This window comes from Chlamydotis macqueenii, chromosome 13 (assembly GCF_036417535.1).
Source record: "Chlamydotis macqueenii isolate bChlMac1 chromosome 13, bChlMac1.mat, whole genome shotgun sequence".
Taxonomy (NCBI): domain Eukaryota; kingdom Metazoa; phylum Chordata; class Aves; order Otidiformes; family Otididae; genus Chlamydotis; species Chlamydotis macqueenii.
The window spans coordinates 16,321,010-16,340,990 of NC_141568.1; the positions used below are offsets into that span (position 1 = coordinate 16,321,010).

The 19,981-nt window shown below is 42.6% G+C and overlaps 1 protein-coding gene across 7 annotated transcripts in view; it reads left to right on the top strand.

The window, feature by feature from the left end:
- Positions 1-1,611: 1,611 nt before the first annotated feature.
- PHAF1 (phagophore assembly factor 1) overlaps positions 1,612-19,981 on the top strand; it is a 36,727-nt gene continuing 18,357 nt past the window's right edge. For 5 of the 7 annotated variants that reach the window (XR_015260013.1, XR_015260014.1, XR_015260012.1 and 2 more), the window contains exons 1-5: positions 1,970-2,129; positions 7,032-7,114; positions 10,948-11,031; positions 15,586-15,629; positions 15,929-16,008. Coding sequence is in view for 4 of the 7 variants with exons in the window: in XM_010125975.2 (XP_010124277.2) it covers positions 2,066-2,129; positions 7,032-7,114; positions 10,948-11,031; positions 15,586-15,629; positions 15,929-16,008 (355 nt within the window). In the remaining 3 variants the exon portion in view is untranslated. The other 2 variants (XM_086758118.1, XM_086758117.1) reach the window with 2 other exon arrangements.

Genomic DNA, 19,981 nt, shown 5'->3' on the forward strand with positions numbered 1-19,981 from the left:
AGAACATCAGCCAGCACAGAAATTGGAGAAAAGTTTCTGTGAAGCCCGGCCGATCTCCCTCTGCCTGCTTTCCACATGAACCAAGGGGTGCGTGCGCCCTGGGCCTGCTTAAAAGTGGGTGCTGGGGTGTGCTTCATCCTCCACTAAATAAATGGAGTATAAAAAGATTTCTAGCTAGGTATTTCTCCTCTCAAGTACGTTCCTTATGGTTGTCAGTACATATATATATATGGTGAGCTGGAGTACCGCAGGCGGCTCCTGATGAAGGCTCAGCCCGTGCTCCGGGGAGAGGAAAGGCCAATTTCTCTTTTTGAGCCAATAAAGATGTGTCAGAGGGCTGGAAGGAAGGGGAAACATTGGCAGCACCCCTGCACTTTTCAGCATATTAAGATGTCACCATGCTTAGATGTAAAAAAAAAAGCCAAGCAAGGCATGAATAATAAATAGAGCAACATGCAGATGACTTCAAGGGAAAGCTAATTTCCCTGGGGCTCGCTCCACACTGTAGACATTAAAACCTGTCCTCCTTTCACAGGCAGATGCTGAGAAAGGTGGTGTTCAGAGCGGAGCCTGCCCGAGGCCCCGCTCCTGAATGCGCCAGGCTTTGCTTTTTTAATGCTTTGATTCCCCCCACCAGCAACGGCTTGGTCTAACCACGGAAAGAGAGGTGTGACTATGCCTGTTGTAGTATATTAATACATACTGGTTGTTAAACGAGTTGTTTGGAAGTGGAATGGCCAGCTTTTCTCGGCAGCTGGTGTGGAAGCGGTGCCTGCACCGCCAGCCTAGGCTGGGTTTCAGAGAGCAAAGCGCGATGCTTCGCCGTGCAAAAGCCGTGTCGGCACGGCAGGCATCCGCTCCGGCAGGAGGGAAGAGCAAATCGCCGCTCTTCCACTTCCTTCATCTTGGACGGAATTTCTGCCATAAAGATGGACGATGGTTTGACGCGGGGCGTCCAAGGCAGTGGCAGCATCTCGGCGCCATGGGTGAGCTGTGTTGTCCTCGTTTGCTGCGTGGGTGGCGGCTGCTTGTGCCTGAGTCTTCCAGGCAAAGCAGGTTCACGCATGGCACCCACCTCCCCAGGGAGAAGGTCGGACTTCTTTAGGGAAAAAAGCTCAGGTCCCCTGGGTGGGAGCTCATTACGACTTTCTTCCTCACTGAGTCATTCCTGAGCTTATTCCAGTACCCTTGCTCGTGCCACTGACTAATTTCTCCCTAACTCCTTCCCCCACGCCTTTGTCCCCCACCCTGGCCATTCAACCGGAAAAACTGGATGCAACAGTGTTGCTTTGGGTTTGTTCTTTTTTTTTTTTTGAAATCCTGAGCTTATGGTGGACGCCGTGACAGAGTGCAGTTAGGGCTTGTGCTGTAGGTCTGACACTGGTCTGGAAGCAAGGACAGGGGGTGGCGGTGGGGCTGGACCCACCATCCCCAGGGCAACCCCGAGGCTCCAGGGGCGGGACTCGAACCCGCGGTCTCCCCCTCGCCAGGCCGACACCTTCCCCTCTCCCCCACGGCCTGGGGGCGGGGCGCTCCTCCTATGGCCCCGCCCCTCCACTCCGCCCCGCCCCCCCGCGCGGGCTCGCCTGACGACAGCTGCAAAGCACTTTTTCAGCAGCCGCAAGTGAGGTGAGTCGCGGCCCCGCGGTGCGGGGGGGAGGGGGGTTGTAACCCCCCCGCTCCCCTCCCCCGGCGGGCGGGGGCCGCTGTCGGTACGGCGGGGCCCGGCGGCGGCTCCCCTTCCCTCGGGGCGGGGGGCGGGCGGGCGGGACAGCGGCTGCCCACGCTCGGTGGCCGGCCCGGGCAGGGCGGGCGGGGGGAGGGGGTGCAGGCGGCGGGGCCGTGAGGCGGTGACGGGGACCGGGGGGGACCGGCTGCTGCGGTGGCGGTGCCCGGGCCTCCCCCTCCCCACAGCCCGGCTCCGGGGGGTTCCGCTGTGACTCAGCGCCGCCCCCCGGGGGGTGTGGGGGCCGGCTGCCAGCTTCCCTCCTGCTTCCCTCCGAGGTCCGGCGCAGCCCCGGGTGCCCTGCCCTGCCAGCCCGCGGCCTCCGCCCTGCCCGAGCCAATGCTAGATCTGGAGGTGGTGCCCGAGCGGTCTCTGGGGAACGAGCAATGGGAGTTCACCTTGGGTAAGTGCGTCCGGCCGTGTCCCGGGGAGTTCGCCCGGCAGCCCGCGGCCCCGTGTGCCTGATTCGGGTCCCCTCTGGACCCGGCTCTCCCAACGCTTCAGGGAGCTGCAAGAGTGAGGGGGAGAGAGAGTCAAAGCTCACCTTGCTCTGTCGCAAAAAAAACCAAAACAAACGGTTGTAAGCTTTAAGGATTCCCTTGTCTCATCTTTAGCTTTCACACACTGAGTTGTGCTTTGTTTACCAGCTTGTGTGCTTTCTTCTACTCGTTTATATTCTTTTGTCTTGCCTTGCCGTCTTGAGCTGTTAGTTTTTTTTAAATGACTCCTAAAAGAGGAGGCGTGGATGTACTGTCACCTGAATGTCTGTCAGGCGACATCAGCATCTTCAGCTGTGCGCTGGCACTTGGCGTAAGTACTGTGCTTTTCTGTACAAACCCTTCACAAGCAGGAGTTGAGTTTCACAACTTCTTTGTGTGTTGCTGGGTTGTGACATTATAGTGGAGCAAGTAAACTTCTGAGAGGTTTCCTCAGGGTTAGATAACAAGTATTTCTCCCCCCGATGGCCCTTACTGTGTCATCTCTCTGAGAGGCCCTTCCTTCCCAGCCATTGCTCTGGTTGCTGCGAGGAGAAAGAACTTTCCCCAGCTGATGGAAATTTGGCTGGTGCTCAGCCTAGGGCACTTAAATGTCCAGTTGAAACTTGGGTGGTACGGATTCTTCAGATGACCTGTGTTTCCTAACAGATACTGAAAGTCCTTAAAACTCTCAGAAAATAGAGTAGCTGCCACATTTTCCGAGTGATTGAGATATCAGTGTCGGGCTCTTTCCGTTTTCCGTCTCTGCTGTTGCTCTGTCTAAAGCATGGTGAATGGGAGTAGCAGTTCTGCTGGTGTTAACGGCAGCCAGAACTTGAGTTACGTTTCTACTTCTGCTGTTGTCACTGGTGACAGCAGGGGGACAGACTGTTCCTTAAAAACAGTTGCACAGCTCCCATGAACTTGGGTGGCACCAGAGGAGGGGTGCTGTGAGGTGGAGTTGTTTATACAAATACCATCAAACACAAAGGGCTGTTTGTGCTGCTGTGACTGCAAAGTTAAGTACAACTCGATGGTTACAGGGAGCGTTAGAATGGCTTTTGGAGGCTAATTATAGTGCCCCAAGTCCCACCCTTTGAAATCTGGGTGATCTCCTTATGCCACTAACACGTTACTGTGCTCTCTTGGCTCTGCGTGACCTTCTAGAATCCTTTAGTGCCTGTATTGCCTGAAAAGAAATGCAGTCTCGAATTCTACAACCTGACAAGCTTCATAAATACCTAGTACTGACTCCCCCCCATTCCCTTTATAAAAAAAAAAAACAAAAAACAACACAAAAAAAAGGAAGAGAGAACATTATTTTCATTTTCCCAGGAACCTCCAAAGAAGCCCGTTAATTGCAGTCTCATGGTTAAAATTATATACCATGTCTCTGTGTGTACACACACACATAGATGTGAGAGGGAGGAAACTCCGCTGTAATTCCTGGAGTAAACATAGCCACCACGTGATGCGTCTAATATATAATTAGCATGACCTGCTGGTATAGAGCAGGAGGCTGACTAGGTATTAAGGCACTTGACTTTGTCCTGCGCTGGCGATACTGTGTGAAAACTGTCCCTGCTGATAAAGCTGGTTCAGCTGCGTTGGTGGTAGCGAGGCTGGAAGCGCCGGTGTAAATGGGATTCCCCCTGCCAGCGGTGTTCCACTCCTCGTTTGTTTAGATCCGCTCTTAGCCGAGCTAATGGCAGTATTCCTGACCTGCTGCTGACTCTGGCTTCCAGTATTGTGCCCACACTGGAGATGACTGAGGGGAAATGCCAGGAAAATTTTTTACATGAGTTTTTGGATTCTATTTCTGGCTGCAGTATTGACTCACTATGTGACCAGAGCATAAAAAATTTAACCGAGGCTGAGTTTTGTGTTAAACTAGGTACCTGTGTCGCTGCACTTCTCGGGCTGCATTCCTGCTGTTTTAAAGGAGAGCAATTAAATACTTATTCTGTAGTGCTTATAGCTGTGTTATTAGCATTTGAAATACATAATTTCTAAGGCACACTTGCATTTCTCTTGCTTTTTGTACTTTCTTTTCCTAAGTTTCACTTCTCTTTATTTGATGTGTTACAATTCATCTTCTCTTGGAATTTCTTCTTTTTTTAATCTTTTTAATTTTTATTCGCTCCTCTGCCTGCCTCGCCCTCAAGACACATGGTCTTAGCGTAGACTAAAGCTTCCAGCCGTGTTGTCCATGGCCAGTGTATGTGAGAGGAGGAGTGTCCCGTGTTGCTCGTATTGCTCCAGCGTTCAGAAAATGGAAAAGTTTGTGATAGGAGGGTCCCAGCACTGATCTTCGTGGGCGTTATTTGCCAGGGCTCAGTTGGGTTGACTGTCTGATGTGCTGGAAACCATGTTCACTTCCCCGTTCCCCCTGACTGGAGAGCAGGGGGAAAAAGAATTCTTTGTTTTCCTCTCTGACTGCAAAGGCTGACGGATGTTGAGGAAAAGGGGGTGTTGTGTGTGTGCATGAGAAGGGTGGAGAAAAACAACCCAGATTCTTTGCTCCTCCTTTGGCTCTCTGCTAATGGAGGCAAAGGGAGGACACTGGCTCTTCCACATGTGTTTTAGGTTCTGTGAACTTGGAGAACTTAAGTTGCTCACTGCAGTTGTGCTAAGCAACTGCGTGGCAAAATCTGCGGGATTCTCAGTTGCTGAAAACTGATCAAAATCAGTCCGTGTCCATTTGCTTCCAGCTTGAGAAAGCTCTGAGTAAGAGAGTCACATGAGCCATCTGTTTGCACACTTACCAACCCGGGATTGCATCAGTTTACATAGGACTACAAACTGAACTTCGTGTTTGTGCACACTTTTTTTTTAAACCACATGCTTTTTACTGAAACCGTGCCTACTTCTGACGCTTGCTGTCAGCCTATAGATTCGGTCAGCTTGTTCACTGGCTTCGCTTGAGCCTTTGCCACTTGTTTTTTTTTTTTTTTTTTATTTTTATTTTTTTTTTGTAAGAGCTCATAGTCTTTCCTCTCCAAGTCTCTTAAAAATACTGACTTTGAAAATGGGGTTTATACTTGTAAATCATCTTTACTTTTTTTTGGAATCATAACTTTTTACTGAGTTATGAAATGTGAAACACTCACAGCGGCATCTTTGACCATAGGTTCTTGCCGTTATATATGTTTCTGTGCCATTTTGAAAATATTATCTAATATGTAATAACTCTCTTTTTAAAACTCAGCTGCTGACTACAAGGCTGTTGTTCCTAGATAATAGGAAGCAGTGCTGCTTTATTGTGTGGCTGTGTACATTTTAATTTTATTACCATAATTAAAATAATAACTATTCTTTTTTATTTTATATGATCTTCTGGTATACAATTTCTAGCTGTAAAAAAAAAATAAATCTGTTTTCAGGGCTAACGGCTAATGTGAAAAACAATTTCACAGAAAGAGTTGTATCTGGAATTTACAGACTGAGTCACTGTAGTTCTAATCTATGAGCCTGTTTTGCCAAAACTTGGTTTCATAATTGCAGAAAAGCTGCAAAGTATGGGCATGGCAGGCATGTAGTTTAGTGCGACAGTGAAAATAATAATTTTCTTATTTAGTGCTATGCTAGTATTATATGAAAGCAGCACCTATGGTGATTTATATATATATTTATATGTATAGGTAGGAGAGAGGGAGTTTCCTCACTTTGGTACTGTAGATAATGTGCAGAAGGTGCTTTGGAACATGATGGACAGTCTGAGTTTGAGAGGTGTAGCTAGTAATTAAAACTGTGACTGCCTGAACTGTTAACGAAATAAAAGTGTAGGTCCCGCGGTAAATTTTCTGTAATCAAGGCAACTTTCTTAATGTTTAAAAACTAGGAATAGGGAAGAACAGGGCAAGAAATGTAAATAAAATGCCAGATAACTAATCTAAATTGATTTGCAACAATTAGTAGGGAAATAGAACTCACAATTATGAGCTCATAACCTCTCTTTATAAATGCCTGCTTTGAATCCAGGAACATGATCCCATTTCATTGGAAAGGCAACAAAGGTTTTAAGTGCGATAAAAGATGAGATGATGTGGTGCTCCTCTTTCTGCAGTATCAGCCGTTTCATTCCACTTTCAAAAATTTATAGCTGTAAAGATAAGATACACACTGAAGAGGAAAAAAAACACAACAAAAAGACCCCTTGAAATTGTATTAGAAGGTGAATTATTATTAAGTTTATTACTTCAATTGAACCAAATTGTTTAGTATGTTTATCTTGTCCATAAACTGAGAAGATAAAGTTCCTTCCTTGACACAAATGTAGCCCTGTCAGGAGCTAATGTGGCCTCTTAGGTCTGAGGAGAATCATCGCCCCGTTTTAGTGTTTGTATCTACCTTGTCCGACTACCCAGTCCTTAATCAAGCTTGATAAAGGGTGCACCATAAAATGTGATCCCGGAGCCTGCTGAGTGTGTGTAGGGGTGCTCTAGCCAGCTCTGGGGGAGTTCGACACAGGCTATTTTGTCCGTTGTCAGATTGTTGTCCCAAAAAAAACCAGAAAAAAAATGTGCACACATTGTAGAAAGATCTCTGCTTTTTCTGCCTGAATTTTGCTGTTTAATTCTGTGGCAAGAGATCCTTTTCTTTCGTATACGCCTAACAAGCTGGGAGATAAACAATGACTTTTCTGTTTCAAGAAAACAGGTCTGTGCTGATCCCGTGAGTCAGGTAGGCTTGTGTGCTGATTGCACACCTTTCTGTTGTAATGCCCTGTTTGCTCATGGCAGCTCTGTTACCTCATCTGTAACCTTTCTGTTAAAAACATTGCTAGCTGGTCTCCAAACTGAAGACGTGCAACTGTTTTTTATTTACAGGAATGCCGTTGGCTCAGGCTGTGGCAATCCTTCAGAAACACTGTCGCATTATCAAAAATGTCCAGGTTCTCTACAGTGAGCAGGTGAGTGGTGTGTGCTCTGGCCAGGCCGTTCTCCTCCTTGTGTCCCAGAATTAAGGCATTAGGTGATATACTGATGCTGGGTCATGCTAACGTATGTTTTGTACGAGTTGTGGAGCTGCTTGAAATTGAATTACACCCCATTGTTGCCACCACATCAGAGGTGTAGCTTTTATAACGGTTTCATGTCAAGTGTAATAATCCTCAGCACAGTGCAGTGATTTAACAGGTATCAGGTTTGTACATGCAGTGGTGGCTTAGTATTGTTTTTCTTTTAAGAAGGGTAATGTTCTGTAATCAGCTGGATAATCTAAATCTGTTTTTTTTTTTTTTACGTTATCCTTGTCAAGCACTGCAGTATTTTTGAAGTACCAAATCACTCATTACTTTCCGCTTTCTTGTTTAATTCAGTGATGATGCCCTGAAAAGGCTTCCACGTTTTCTCTCTGGATCTGCAATTTTTTTTTTGCAGAAAGCAGATGCAAAAATTTAAACCAGCTGTAGATGTTTTAATCACCCTTCATAACTAAGTGTTAAGTTCCTAATGCAGTTGGCTTCTATCAAAATGGGACCTAGAAGTGAAACTTTTCTGCTAGATAAAATAAAACGGGTTAGACACCACCTTTACTTTGAAGGAAGAGGATATGAGACAAAGGAGGATTGTGACTCTCAAAATGTTTTACGTGAAATGCACATTTATCAGAAGATTATGTTCTTATGTGGTAGCTTACAGATCTTTGCATCAAGCAACAAGGCAAAGTCTGCTAGGATGCCAGTTTGTGTGGAGATACTGCTGGAGGCCTCGTGCATTTGCAGTGAATACTGAAAGGCTAAGGAACAAGCTTGACTCTGGTGTTGGATACATATTTCATGTATTTAAATGAATTATCCTTTTTTTGTTTCACATTATGTAGATTTATGGGTTTTATGATGACTGAATTGTGAATTAGAAATCAAGCTCCTTGTACTTAAGGCATGGGAGCATCCGCCTGGCAGTGAATGCATTCCTTGGTTTTTGTATGCTTTGCAGGTTTTTCAGTTTTTCTTATCACAGGGCATTCCAGAATTATTTCTAGGTTTGTTTAGATGAATGATGAGATTCACATTCCTCTCAGGTTTGCAGAATCGCAAAAGAATTAGTGGTCCAGTGCTAGAAAGCAAAGTATACTGCACTTGGCTTTTTACACCTCTTGGAAAGCTACATTGTACTTTGACCATGTATGCTGAATTTTTATTCTGTCTGTGGGGGACAGAGATAGGGTTTTTCTCCTCAAACTGTAATAAATGTAAAGATGTTTTTAACATCTGCATTGTCCAACAAAATAGTAGTTCCCAAATTTGTGGAACAGTTGTGCTGTGATTTTTTTTTTTTTTTTTTTTTTTTCTTCTATATATTGTTCTGATTTAGTACCTGATACTGGTGCAATTTCTTCCACGTGCCACTCAGGCCCTGCAGTCGACTGTCTGGCTATATCCTCACCCTCGTGCAGAACATCATGTGCTTTGTGAGCTGCTGCTGCAGTTCTTAAAAGATTCAAAGCTTTAAATAAACTTTGTCATGCACTGCTCTTATCTAGCTGAACTGTACCTGAACAGCCTTCATGTCTTTCCTCTGTGCTTTCTAAAATAATGCCTTTGAGCATGATGAGTAAATCTAATTTAAAGTTGTTGCATCCAAAGCTCTAAATTTCTGTTTCTGGAACTCCAGCAATGAGTATTTCCTTTCAAAATTTATATGACAATTAAATGCAATTAGGTCTGCCCACAGCACTCTCTTTAACTTGACATAAATGAGATGGCCAAATGGTGCCAAAAAAGCTTAATGAACCCTTTTCTGTGACTTAAACAGACCAAAAAGGAGTTTAAATTCTTAAGTGGGGTACTTAATTGCCTTTGTGTGTTTTCCTAAGTCTCTTCCTCTGGATTGGTGTTGATGGGATTGTTCAGTGATAACAGTTTTTCCTGTGGCTTTATGTGGATTAGCAGTGTAACTGTGCTGCTGAGCTGCATCCTTCAGGATGGACTCTCCCGTGGCTTCCTGGCATCATCTTTCATACTTGAGGTTCTGTTTTGTGTATTAAAAGTCACATGAACTAAATTTGTGCCCTTGAAACTTTCCTTCTATTAGAAAATATGCCAGCACAGAAGAGAAGCTATTTGCTGTACTAATTATCAAGCTTTTCCTCAGACATTTGGGGTGGTTTTTCCACCCACCCAAAAGTACTTGTAATGCTCTCATTAATTTTGGAATGCAAATTCTGCATAGAAACCAGTGAAATGCAGAGCATATCCCATATTGGAAGAACTCTGTTGGTATATTTAAATACAACATGACACATGCTTTTTTTTTTTTTGTTTTTGTTCTATCTGTAGCCTTTCTAAATTAGATTTATAAGGGATTTTTAAAAAGATCATCAGGATCAGCATTAGACCTTTTTTATCTCAGGGTCATGGCTGTATTGCCGCGCTGCTTCAATTCTACACAGTACTGTAAAAATTTGCCAGCAGTGGTGAAGTATTGATGCCTTTGTGCAAGGTGCTCTGAAGGTTTCATTTAGGAGACAGCTTACACACCAGATCACCGTTGTTGGAGGATGAGCTCGAGCTGAACCTGCTTCAAGAAAAGCTATGGGAGTGACCAAGGGGAATGGGAAATCTGCGTCATGGGAGATAGAAAGTCCTGTGGCTTGTTTTGACCTAGCAATGTGACGTCTGGGATCTGATCACTGAAATACATGGTTTGGGAAGGGGTGCAAGGCACATGTGAGAATGCACAGAAAGTATCCAGGCTAGGAGACAGTGCTGATATGAGAAAATTTAGGATGAAAGTTAGACTTCTGACAGTCAAAACACAGGCCTTCTCCCAGTAGAGCAAAGGGGAGAATAACAGTTTTTAAGACAGCTTATGCTTAATTCATGAAGAGGGCCGTATGGTGTGGCTGCTTGCGTTAGAAGCCTGTACGTGCCCCAGATGTCCCAGCCTCATTCTGTCTTCTGCTAGATGACTGCTTAGGGCAGTTTTAGGGCATGAATATTGCTGCCTGCCTGTTGTTCAGCCCTTTTTCTCCTCTGAGACAGCTGTGGAGGGTAGAGCTTTTTGAAGCAAATGTGCTTTAGATGGTACACGATCAAATAGCTGAATTAGTGCCAACTGACTGTGTATGCGTGGATTGTACCAGTACAGGAGTGAGCGGCTTCCACAGCGTCGCAGCAGACTGAGATGGCGTAGAGCCTATACAGACACCAGTGCAGCCAGTGGAATGTCTCCTATTGACTCCAGCAGACTGCAAATTAAGCCTTTAGTTGTTATGATTCACAGTAACTAAGGAAACCTAAATTCACAACATAGGAGTCTGAAGCCTTCCTTTTGAGGCCTGAAAAATCCTCTGACACTTTTTGATTTTTGAAGTGGAAAACCCTCTCACCATCTTTTTGTCAAGTGTATGCTTGGTTCTGATGCAAGGCTGGGTGAGATGGGGTGTTATTTTTGTGTGCTGAGAATGCAACAGACTGTCTCTGCACAATGTTTCTATTTTCCAGGTGTGGAGTTTGTTCCCGTGCCCTCCACCCCTTAAAGTAATGGGCAACTACTGTTTTGGGAGTTCTTACACGGTGCAGATCTTACACATGCACTTGTGTTTTTTGTCATAAGGAAGCAGAAGGGGTGGAGAGGTTTGGCCAAATGCGTTTTCGTCATGCTTATCATTGAACAAGTGGTGGTTTTCTGAGGCAATTTTGTTTTTCCAAAGTAACTAATTTATACAATGATGTATATCTTAACAAAGAAGCCTTGAAATTAAAAGCCTACGCTTTTTTTTTGTTTGTTTGTTTTACAGTCACCTCTTAGCCATGACCTCATCCTTAACCTGACTCAGGATGGAATCAAACTGCTGTTTGATGCTTTCAATCAGAGACTTAAGGTAACAAAACACCCTTCCTGCAAACTAAACAATGCAAACCAAAACCCTAGGATATATTGACACTTACAGAGCATAAGTATGTGGTTCTCTTGGACATTTAATTTGCCATATATAGTGCTCTCTTGTGATAAAGCACTGCAGTTCTTTGGTTTGGGGGTTAAATCTTTGTTTATAGGATTAAGACACTTTCACACTGCTCTGGAGAGTGAGTGCCATAGGAGTACGATGGTCTGGTGTGGTCTCGCTTGCCCATCTTGTCTCAAGTTGCAGCAGAAGCTGCAAAAGGCCACACTAAAGCTAAGCCTAGGATTTGAAATCAGATCATTTGTTAATGCAAACCAGACAGCGTTATTTTCTGCTCAGCTTGTTCCTTTATGCTGCCATTTTATTTTTGAAAGTGGACTTCGTCCTATTCTTAGTTTTCAGTTGAGTTAGGCTTACAGAGTGGGTGACTCTGACAAAATGGGTGACTGTGGGACTGAAAAGAGATGACCAGATCAGTACAAAATTTTGAAAAGCTCTCTTAACTGAAACATTTAAAATATCTCTGTGTAACTTCTTAGTTGTTCAGGGTGGTCCTTCTGGCAGGACCAGCTGTGCTGAACAACTGTCAGTGTGGTTCTCACCTGGTGTGCATAAATCTCTCTGTGACCGAAGTGCCCAGGTGCTGATTTAGCTAATTGGATGAGAGTGTACTCCTCTAACTGCTGTGCTGTGTGTCATTTGAAAGCACAAGTGTGGGGTTAAATGCGATGCTAAAAAATGAAATGCTTACCCTTTAAGTAAGTCTAGAATATGATGCTCACATCCAACAGTGGTAGGTGGAGCCTTGTTCCCCTTACTCACTCGTATCTCCAATAAAACCAGCAGCAAAACGTCAGCCTAGTGCTTTATCCCAAAAACGACTATAAAAGTGTAGCAGTGTGCTGTCAGCTGAAACTGGAGCTCTTCATATACTTTAAATGAGTACATTAAATTGTTGAATGGCAAGCCGAAATCAGTAATTGTTGGAAGTAATTATTTCTCTAGTAGTAACTTGTAACACCGTGGTATGTTTATATTTGTCTTTTTCAAAGTATCTTTTATATTAACTATGAAAGTACACATTTTGAAGAACAATTGTCAGCTCAAATTGCGCTCAGATGGGGGACAACTGAGCATTCGTTTGCCAGATTTCAATTTGTAAATGCCTTATGGTAGATTCTGTTCATGAACTTATTCTCTAATAATGGGTTTTTTATTTTTGTGAAGATTTACAACTTAATTATTCAGATTGCATGTGTGAATTTACAATTTTTAAGAGAATGTCTTGAAAAATCTCTTTGTCAGATCGATCTTTATCATTGTAAGCTATACCTGCTGTATGAAATCTTTCCAAACTGTATTTCATTCCTAAGGGGACTAAACTCAACTGACATAATCACCTCAAGTGCATGGCTTGCTTACTGATGTTTTTTGGAATGTTGCAATCTTGTAGTGTTTTTGAAGTGCTGTAACTGGTGTATGCCATGTCTCTTCGTCTCCAGTTTTTGAGTTGTCATTTCAACACCTGAGAACTATGCAAGAGCTTTTCTTCTCACCTTTCTCTACAATGTGTTTTTAAAATTTGTTTTAAAGGAAAAACAGAAAAAAACCCCAAACTCTTTTGATATGTGTTTTTAGGTTTGTTTTAAAAAAAAAATTAGAAAAAACAGTCTCTTCTGGTATGTTGTGGTTCACTGGTCTGTCTAGTGATACCTTTTGTTTCTTTCCACTGTGAGTAGTAAAGCTGTGTAAAAGCATACAATGCTGTGGAAACTTACTTTTATACAAGTGTTCAGAAAGCTTTGCAGAAGAAACTCTATGGGATTGGCTCAGAAGTGAGCAACAGGACTTGTTGAAGAATAGCGTAGGTGTGGAATAAGTACTGCCTGTTTTTAAGATGGTATGACTCCGTGTTTTCAGTGTTGCTCAGCAGCAGCAAAACTGGAAAAATAAGGATGTCTTTTTTTCTTTGGGTTGGATTTTTTAATACACACTTGCTATTAGATTTGGTTGTGAGAAAGAGATTGAAATACAGGCTACTAAAATGGAAAGTCTTGGCAGACCCAAAGAAGCTGGTGTAGGAAGAAACCCACAGCAATATTCCTAAAAAGTTTCCTCCCTCTTTTTCAGGGAGGGAGGAAGGCTTGTGCATAGTCTCTCTGCTCACCTTCAGCAGCCAAAGCACTGCAGAACTCGTTACTATCGTGAGCTAATGTTGAAGAGTAAATCCAGGACCAGGTTCTGAAAACATTGCTATGAATTTTAGCAACAAGGCCTCTTGTGCACACTGTCTCTGAAGTGGAGAAAGAGTTAGATTTGACAGCATTGGTCTGTTATTGCTGGTTAGTAGATACTCGAACATTTCTGAGTCTTACTCAGTAGTAATTCTCAAAACAGTGAGTATGACAAAACATCGGGTCTTAATCATTTAAACCAGCTGCCTCTGGCTGCATGGTAAACCCATCACTGGATGATCCTTGGTCTTCTCAGTTGTTTGTTCATCTGTACATAGGAAGAATCACATTAATCCTTTTGTCAGTGTAGCTTCTGTAGTTTAAAAAAGAAATCTTCTTCTAGTGCTGTGGCCTGTTGCAATGTTTCTTCAGTATATGTGTCTTTCATAACTTCTATGAGACCTTTTGACTACATTTACGTTTTGCTGGCTTGCACTTCCTCTGCTGTTGGTAAAAAGAATTGTTGACAGGAATAGATCTGTCGGAATCGTGGAAGGAGGGCTGATGGCAAATTGGTGCCTGTTGGCTGCTGTCAGGGTCCCTCTCACAAGGGACCTTGTTTGTGCAATGTGCAATTCCTCCTGCACTGCTCCTTCTTGTTGTTTGACTCAGGCTTTTGTCTTCCACCACTGCAGAGTGTTTCCGCAGAACTTTGAGAGTGCTCGCTGCTCTCTGGTAGTTGCTGCAAGACTGGATATATGTGTGGGATGGTTTTCTCCATTTTCAGAAACATTTTCTGGGGTGAAAAGAAGATGTGCAAGGTCACTAAAATGTAAAATCATTCTTAGCCTTTCATAGTAGCCTTTGTTTTCAACAAGCTGTGCAGTAAAGGAAACCTGGACATGTCAAACTGCAGTTCAGTTAAAATACTGGATAACCAAGTTTTTCCAAGAAGCATAATTCAACGTATATTTATTAAGAAGAAAATTTTTTTTGCTCTTCTTTGTGTTGGTTCTGCCAGAATGTTCATTTGTTACTTGTTTTGTGCTGTACTTGTTGCTTATATCCTGACGCACATGGGCTTCCCGAGCAAACAAAGTGCTTCAGAGAACTCTTCCAACTTTTTATGAGTCAATAGTGTACCATTAAATGTGGGTTTTTTTTGTTTTTTTGGTGGTGGTGTTTTTTTTTTTTTCTTGTTTTGTTTTTAAATATAGTGGTTTAAGCATTGCAAGTTGTTTTATGTAGGGTTATTTGCCAGGCATCTTCCAAAACCAAGACTTCCTCCTTAGCTGGTGGTATTTTTAGGCTTTAAAGCCACATTTGGTAGCAAGCTCCCTTGGCAATTCTGCTTTATTCTCTAGCTGAAGAGAGACTCCTTCCTAAAGCTGCCAGTGATTTGCTGGAGAATTATACAAAGCCATAAAAAGCACTTTACCTTTTCTTTATAGTGGTTATGATGTGCTTTACGTATTTTCCTTTTCCTGCTGACACGGGAACGCGTATGTAGGCTGGAAGAAGCTTGTGTTTGACCATGATTACTCGCCAAAAATGATCTGCTTAAAGCCCGGTCTAGCCTCAAGATCAAGTAACATCACATAAAAATCATATCAAATCAATCTCGGATGCATGTTTGCAGTAATGTATTCAGAACAGAGGATCCATTCCTAATCTTACCTGCAAAGAGAATATTCAGTAAGGTCTAAAATATTTAATAAGTATCAGAACTCGGTATTATGGCTTGCACTGATTCTTTGTGGGCTGCTCTTCTGATTATTTTCTGTAATGCTTGGAGGGATTGGTAGATGTCTTTTGATGTAGTATTGAAGTGGAATACTACTACTTAGTCTTGCTGCATTCATCTTTTACTTCAGAAGGAGGTGGAAAGTTAGAACAGTGCAGTCAGTGCGGGGACTTACTACCCTGCACAGGCATTCTTCAGGGTAATAAAAGGAACCCAAGGAATGGTCGACTGTTTGGCATTCATTAGAGGATTTCCTAATTAGCTAACCTTTGGTATTACTTTCCTTTGAACTTGCTTAAGAGTAATCTTTGCAGAAATAAAGATGCCGATGTTTTAGTGAAAAGATTACTTTCTTCAGGTCAGTACTGATTTACACGCCACCTGGAGGTGCTGTACTGAGCCCATAGTTGTTCTTCCGTACCTGTTCCAGATGTGCAGTTGCTGAGCCAGTTTTCAGAATTTCGTCTCTGTCAATATGATTTGTCCTAGCAGAGCTCTGTTAAGGAGAGGAACGAGCAGCACTAGCTCATCTTGCCTTTTGACAAGAATTTGCCTCCGTACTGATCCACGAATGTGTGAAGTATGGTAATGTTTGTGTTTCCTCTGTTTCAGGTGATTGAAGTTTATGACTTGACTAAGGTGAAGTTAAAATATTGGTAAGTGATCGAAGACCTCCCATTATTTCCTCTTGATTACAGTGGCTGGTTTATCTCCTTTTTTTAATCTTAAATTCATTTTTTGAAATATTCTTGTTAAAAAAAAAACCAAAATAACTGTCAAAAAAGAATATAGATAATTATCCTTTCTTGAACATAGTCCTTGGTTAAATTACCAGTTTACTTTTTCTTTCAGTCTTGGAGAGTTCTTCCAATTTTCATGTGACACTGCTATTAGTAACTGTTTAAGGTGTCTGTTTGGTATTCTTAAGGCAGATTAGTTTTGTTTTCTTTTTCAGTGGTGTCCATTTTAACTCTCAGGCAATTGCTCCAACCATAGAACAAATTGATCAGTCATTTGGAGCAACACATCCAGGAGGTAAGCTGAAGTATTTCTGAGAAGTACATGTAGATTGACAGGCTTCTTTCTACGAAGTCTTTCCTGTACGTCTGCCTAGAGAAACGTGTAGATGCTTTTGTTGTCAAATGATCTGAAGTTGTGCTTCAGAATGGTTGTATTCGTATAGCTGGGATATCGTGTAAAATGTACTGTAAGTTGGATTGTTACTTTCTTCAAGTGAAATAGTGAGGCAGAGAGTCATTGGCACAGAGTGGTGCATTCAGGTATCGTTAATGATCTGGTTTGAACTGCCACTACCAGAAAATGGTGAGCGTTGTTGTTGATGGTGTTGTTTTTAGACGTTCTTATGCATGGTCAGCTGTCAAGTGCCCTCAGGGATTTAGTATACCATGAACATACAGACATTTGGGCTGATCTCTGTGTGGAGTCAGCCAGGAGTGTTTACTCAAGCTCTGCTCTGAGAACATGGTTATACACCTACTAGGACAGGACCAAGCTTGAGCGTGTCTGTAGCTGGCTTGCATCTCACTGTGCCTCCTTCCTGTTACTGGGAGCACTGGGGAAGTGCGAAGCTAGCCTACGTGCAGTGTGACTGGAACCAGGACAAGTTTAACCTGGCTGAACCCACTCTAACACTTGCACAGCTGCTTGGCTGTTGGCCACTTCTGTAGCAGGAAAAACACTACCTTTAAGCTCCTTGTTTACATGGGAAAATGGAGAATTTATTTCAGGGGTTTGTTACGTGATGAAAATAAGCCAGTGGTGAAACTTTTAAGAGGATATTTAGAATTAAACTGCTCAGGAACCTTCAAGAAATGAGCCATGAAGTGGCATAACAAGAAAGAAGATTAACTCCATGTAGGCAAGATGCCCTTTTTAGAGCATAATTTTCTATTTTTAGCTTAACCCAGTCCAGTTGCAGTAGCCAGGCTGATCCCAAATAGGCTAGCGTTCTTTGTGATTGATGGCAATTGCATATCCAGTCTTTGTCCCTGTTCTCTGCAGGCAATCTCTTGCACATTACAGAACAGGATTTATTGACTGTGGAGGGTCATGTGGCTGAAGTAATACAATTGCATAAAAGCCTACTGTAGTAGATGGATATCAGATCGAGATAAATGAACCTTGGAGGATTTCTAGCCATAATACTCCAAGGACCAGAATCAGCCTCTTTGAATTTCACTTTGGTCATGATCCTAACATTTCCTCTTAGAAACTCTGAGAACTAGAGTTAGCTATTACAGAACTAGTATGTACAAGACTGTTTATAATTTTAGCTTGTTCTGTGACAATGGCTTATTTGCAGATATTTAGAGAAGTGCTTGCAAAATTGTAATATGATCAACCATAAAAATAAATACCTAGCTGTAAGCATTGCATGTACCATAGCATGTTTTATTACTGCACAAAATTGTGTACAAGCACTTAAAAGCATAGCTTCGCACCACATGTCTTTGAATTTGCCAGGTCTTGTGCACTTATCATTTTCCGGTAAGAAAACTTCCACACTTGCTTCACCTGATGATAATTTTTTATAACATCTTTTCATCTAGTGACAGGTTGATAGGAAAATGTCTTTATTAATGTTGGACTCCGTATTACCATTTCACTCGTGCATTTGCTTATTCAGTTTCCTCACTGGAAATTCAGTATCTTCCATTAACAGTCTACTTAATGGACATAAAGCCTCTATATAAAGTTTGAACTGTATCATGCAAGAAAGATCTTGATAACTCTTTTTGTTTCTTTGTTTCCTGAAATAGAAAAGGCAAAAAACCATGCTGAATAGTTTTCAGCATGTAGGAGGGATGATGATGATGATGATTTTAATGTCCCGCAAAAACTTGAGCTGGAGTAGGGAGAGAAGGGTGGGAAGAGAGACCTTCCTCTTGATGTGACCAAAGTACCAAATGTCAGTTTTCATAAATGAAAGTATGACATAACCATCCCTTTTCTTCTCTCTACCAATACTCCTCCAAAACCCCAATGCAAGCCCTTTCAGTTTAAAAGTATTTTGCTGTTTTTCTCTGTGCATTACCTCCACTAGAACTTCAAACAGAATGTCATCTTTCACTTAAAACCAAGATGGTTGCAGCAGAACTTTCCTGCAACAGGATACAGTGATAGTTTCAAAACATATTTCAAAAGGTTAGCAATGGTTTTGTGTTGAAACCGACCTTCAGTGAGCAGTTTTGTTTTTGCCAGATCAGTGGTTTTAAAAAAGAGGAGTCATCAGGAAAATTGCAACCAGCTTCATTACTTTTTGGCTAATGTTAGCCTGAAACATTGTAGTATCTTTGTCATGGGGCTGATTGAAGTATGACCACTTTGGAGGTCAGCAGCTTCATCCAAGCCAAGATTTTATCCCACATTTCCATGATTCTCTGACCTGACCTCCTGCTGGGAAGTGCTTGCTCTTGCCAGTGGTTCTGTTGAAATCGCATCCTGTTCCGAGCCCTTGTGGATGTGGCTGTTTGCCGAAGTGCCGTTCAGCATGGATAAAGGCTGTGGGATTGAACTGAAGTCATAAGGTAGAAAGAAAAAAAACCAAACATCCTTCCCTCCTGCCCCAGTGGCCTTGCAAGGATGGGGAGATCCTGTCTTCTCGCTGTGTAACTCTCAGAGACTTTGGAGGTTGCCCAGGCTCCTGTGAGGTGCCAGAGGAGTCTTGTGCTTGTTACCAGGAAAACTTGACTATTGGATCTACCTCTGCTTTTATCAGAGCTGGGTTCCTTCTGCAGCCTTGCTGGTGTCGGTGGCTTTGTCCTGTCCTGCTCTACAGAAACGTTTCCCAGCTGGTCACGCTCTGCTGCTTTCCTGCAAGGCAAACCCTCGCCCTCACCCAGAGCGCAGCAGCGAGGAAGTCTGCTTCTGTCAGCAGTTTTGAATAGACTTACTCTGCAGGGTACTTGTGTAGTAAATACATTTTTTAAATAATAATAATAATAAAAAGGCTTACCTAGTTCAGTCATGTGGTTGTAACATATGGTCTTGAGTGAGACATGAGAGAACTTCTTCAGGATAAAACCATTCCTTGCCCTTTAAGCCTAAGCATCAACAAACATTGCAGGGATGGGAACTGATGCAGGGATTTGTATAATCAGATATCACACTTGGCATGACTAGGGGAAAAAATGCTTCTCCAGCTGGCTGTGGGCTTTGGAAAAGATGCATCATAATTTATCACATGAGAGAGATTTGTGTAATTTTCCTGCAGATCAAAACATTTCCCTCTTCCCCACACGTTTTCCTTTGAATGACAAGCAGGGAAAATGCTCTTAACCAGCACATTCTGCAGAAAAGGCAAATGATGACTTTTGAAAGCTTAATGCTTATTGCTCAACTATTATTTTTCTATCCTGGGTGGTCTGGCATTGACCAGATATCTCGTGACATGTCTCCCAAGTTGAACATTTGAAAGGCACTTTGTGGGGGGAAAGAAAAAAAATGTATTTATATGCATTTTCTCTCTGTGCTGTCACCTTAAATACAGACTTGTGAGAAAAAAAGAGATTATTGAACCAATTTGCTTTGGTAAAGTGGAAGAAAGCAGCTTCCCTGGTTGGAGTGTTTCTTCATTGTTTTTTACCTCTGCTATTTTCAAACTGTTTTGCAAATGAATCAACTTCAGGGTGTTACAGGGACACTGCATTTTCCTGCAGCAGCTACTGGGCACAAGTTTAAGTTTGGTACCGTCAATTCCAAAATTGTTTCCAAGCTCCCAGTCTTGTGGGATTTCTTTTAAGCCTTCCCCAGTCTCACAAAACAGGATGTCTTGTTAGAATAAGTACTGGGATGACTTCTATTGCTGTTTATAGTTGATTATGTGTAATCAGGACATCTTGTGACGTGATGACAACTGGAAGTCTGCACGTGTTCTAATTTATTACTGCTTCTTGTAAAAGCTGACTGATTGGCTGGTGTTTTTGGTGATACTATTTTTAATTATCACTGTAAATGGCCTAGGACCTGCGTTTCTGAAGCATTTCTT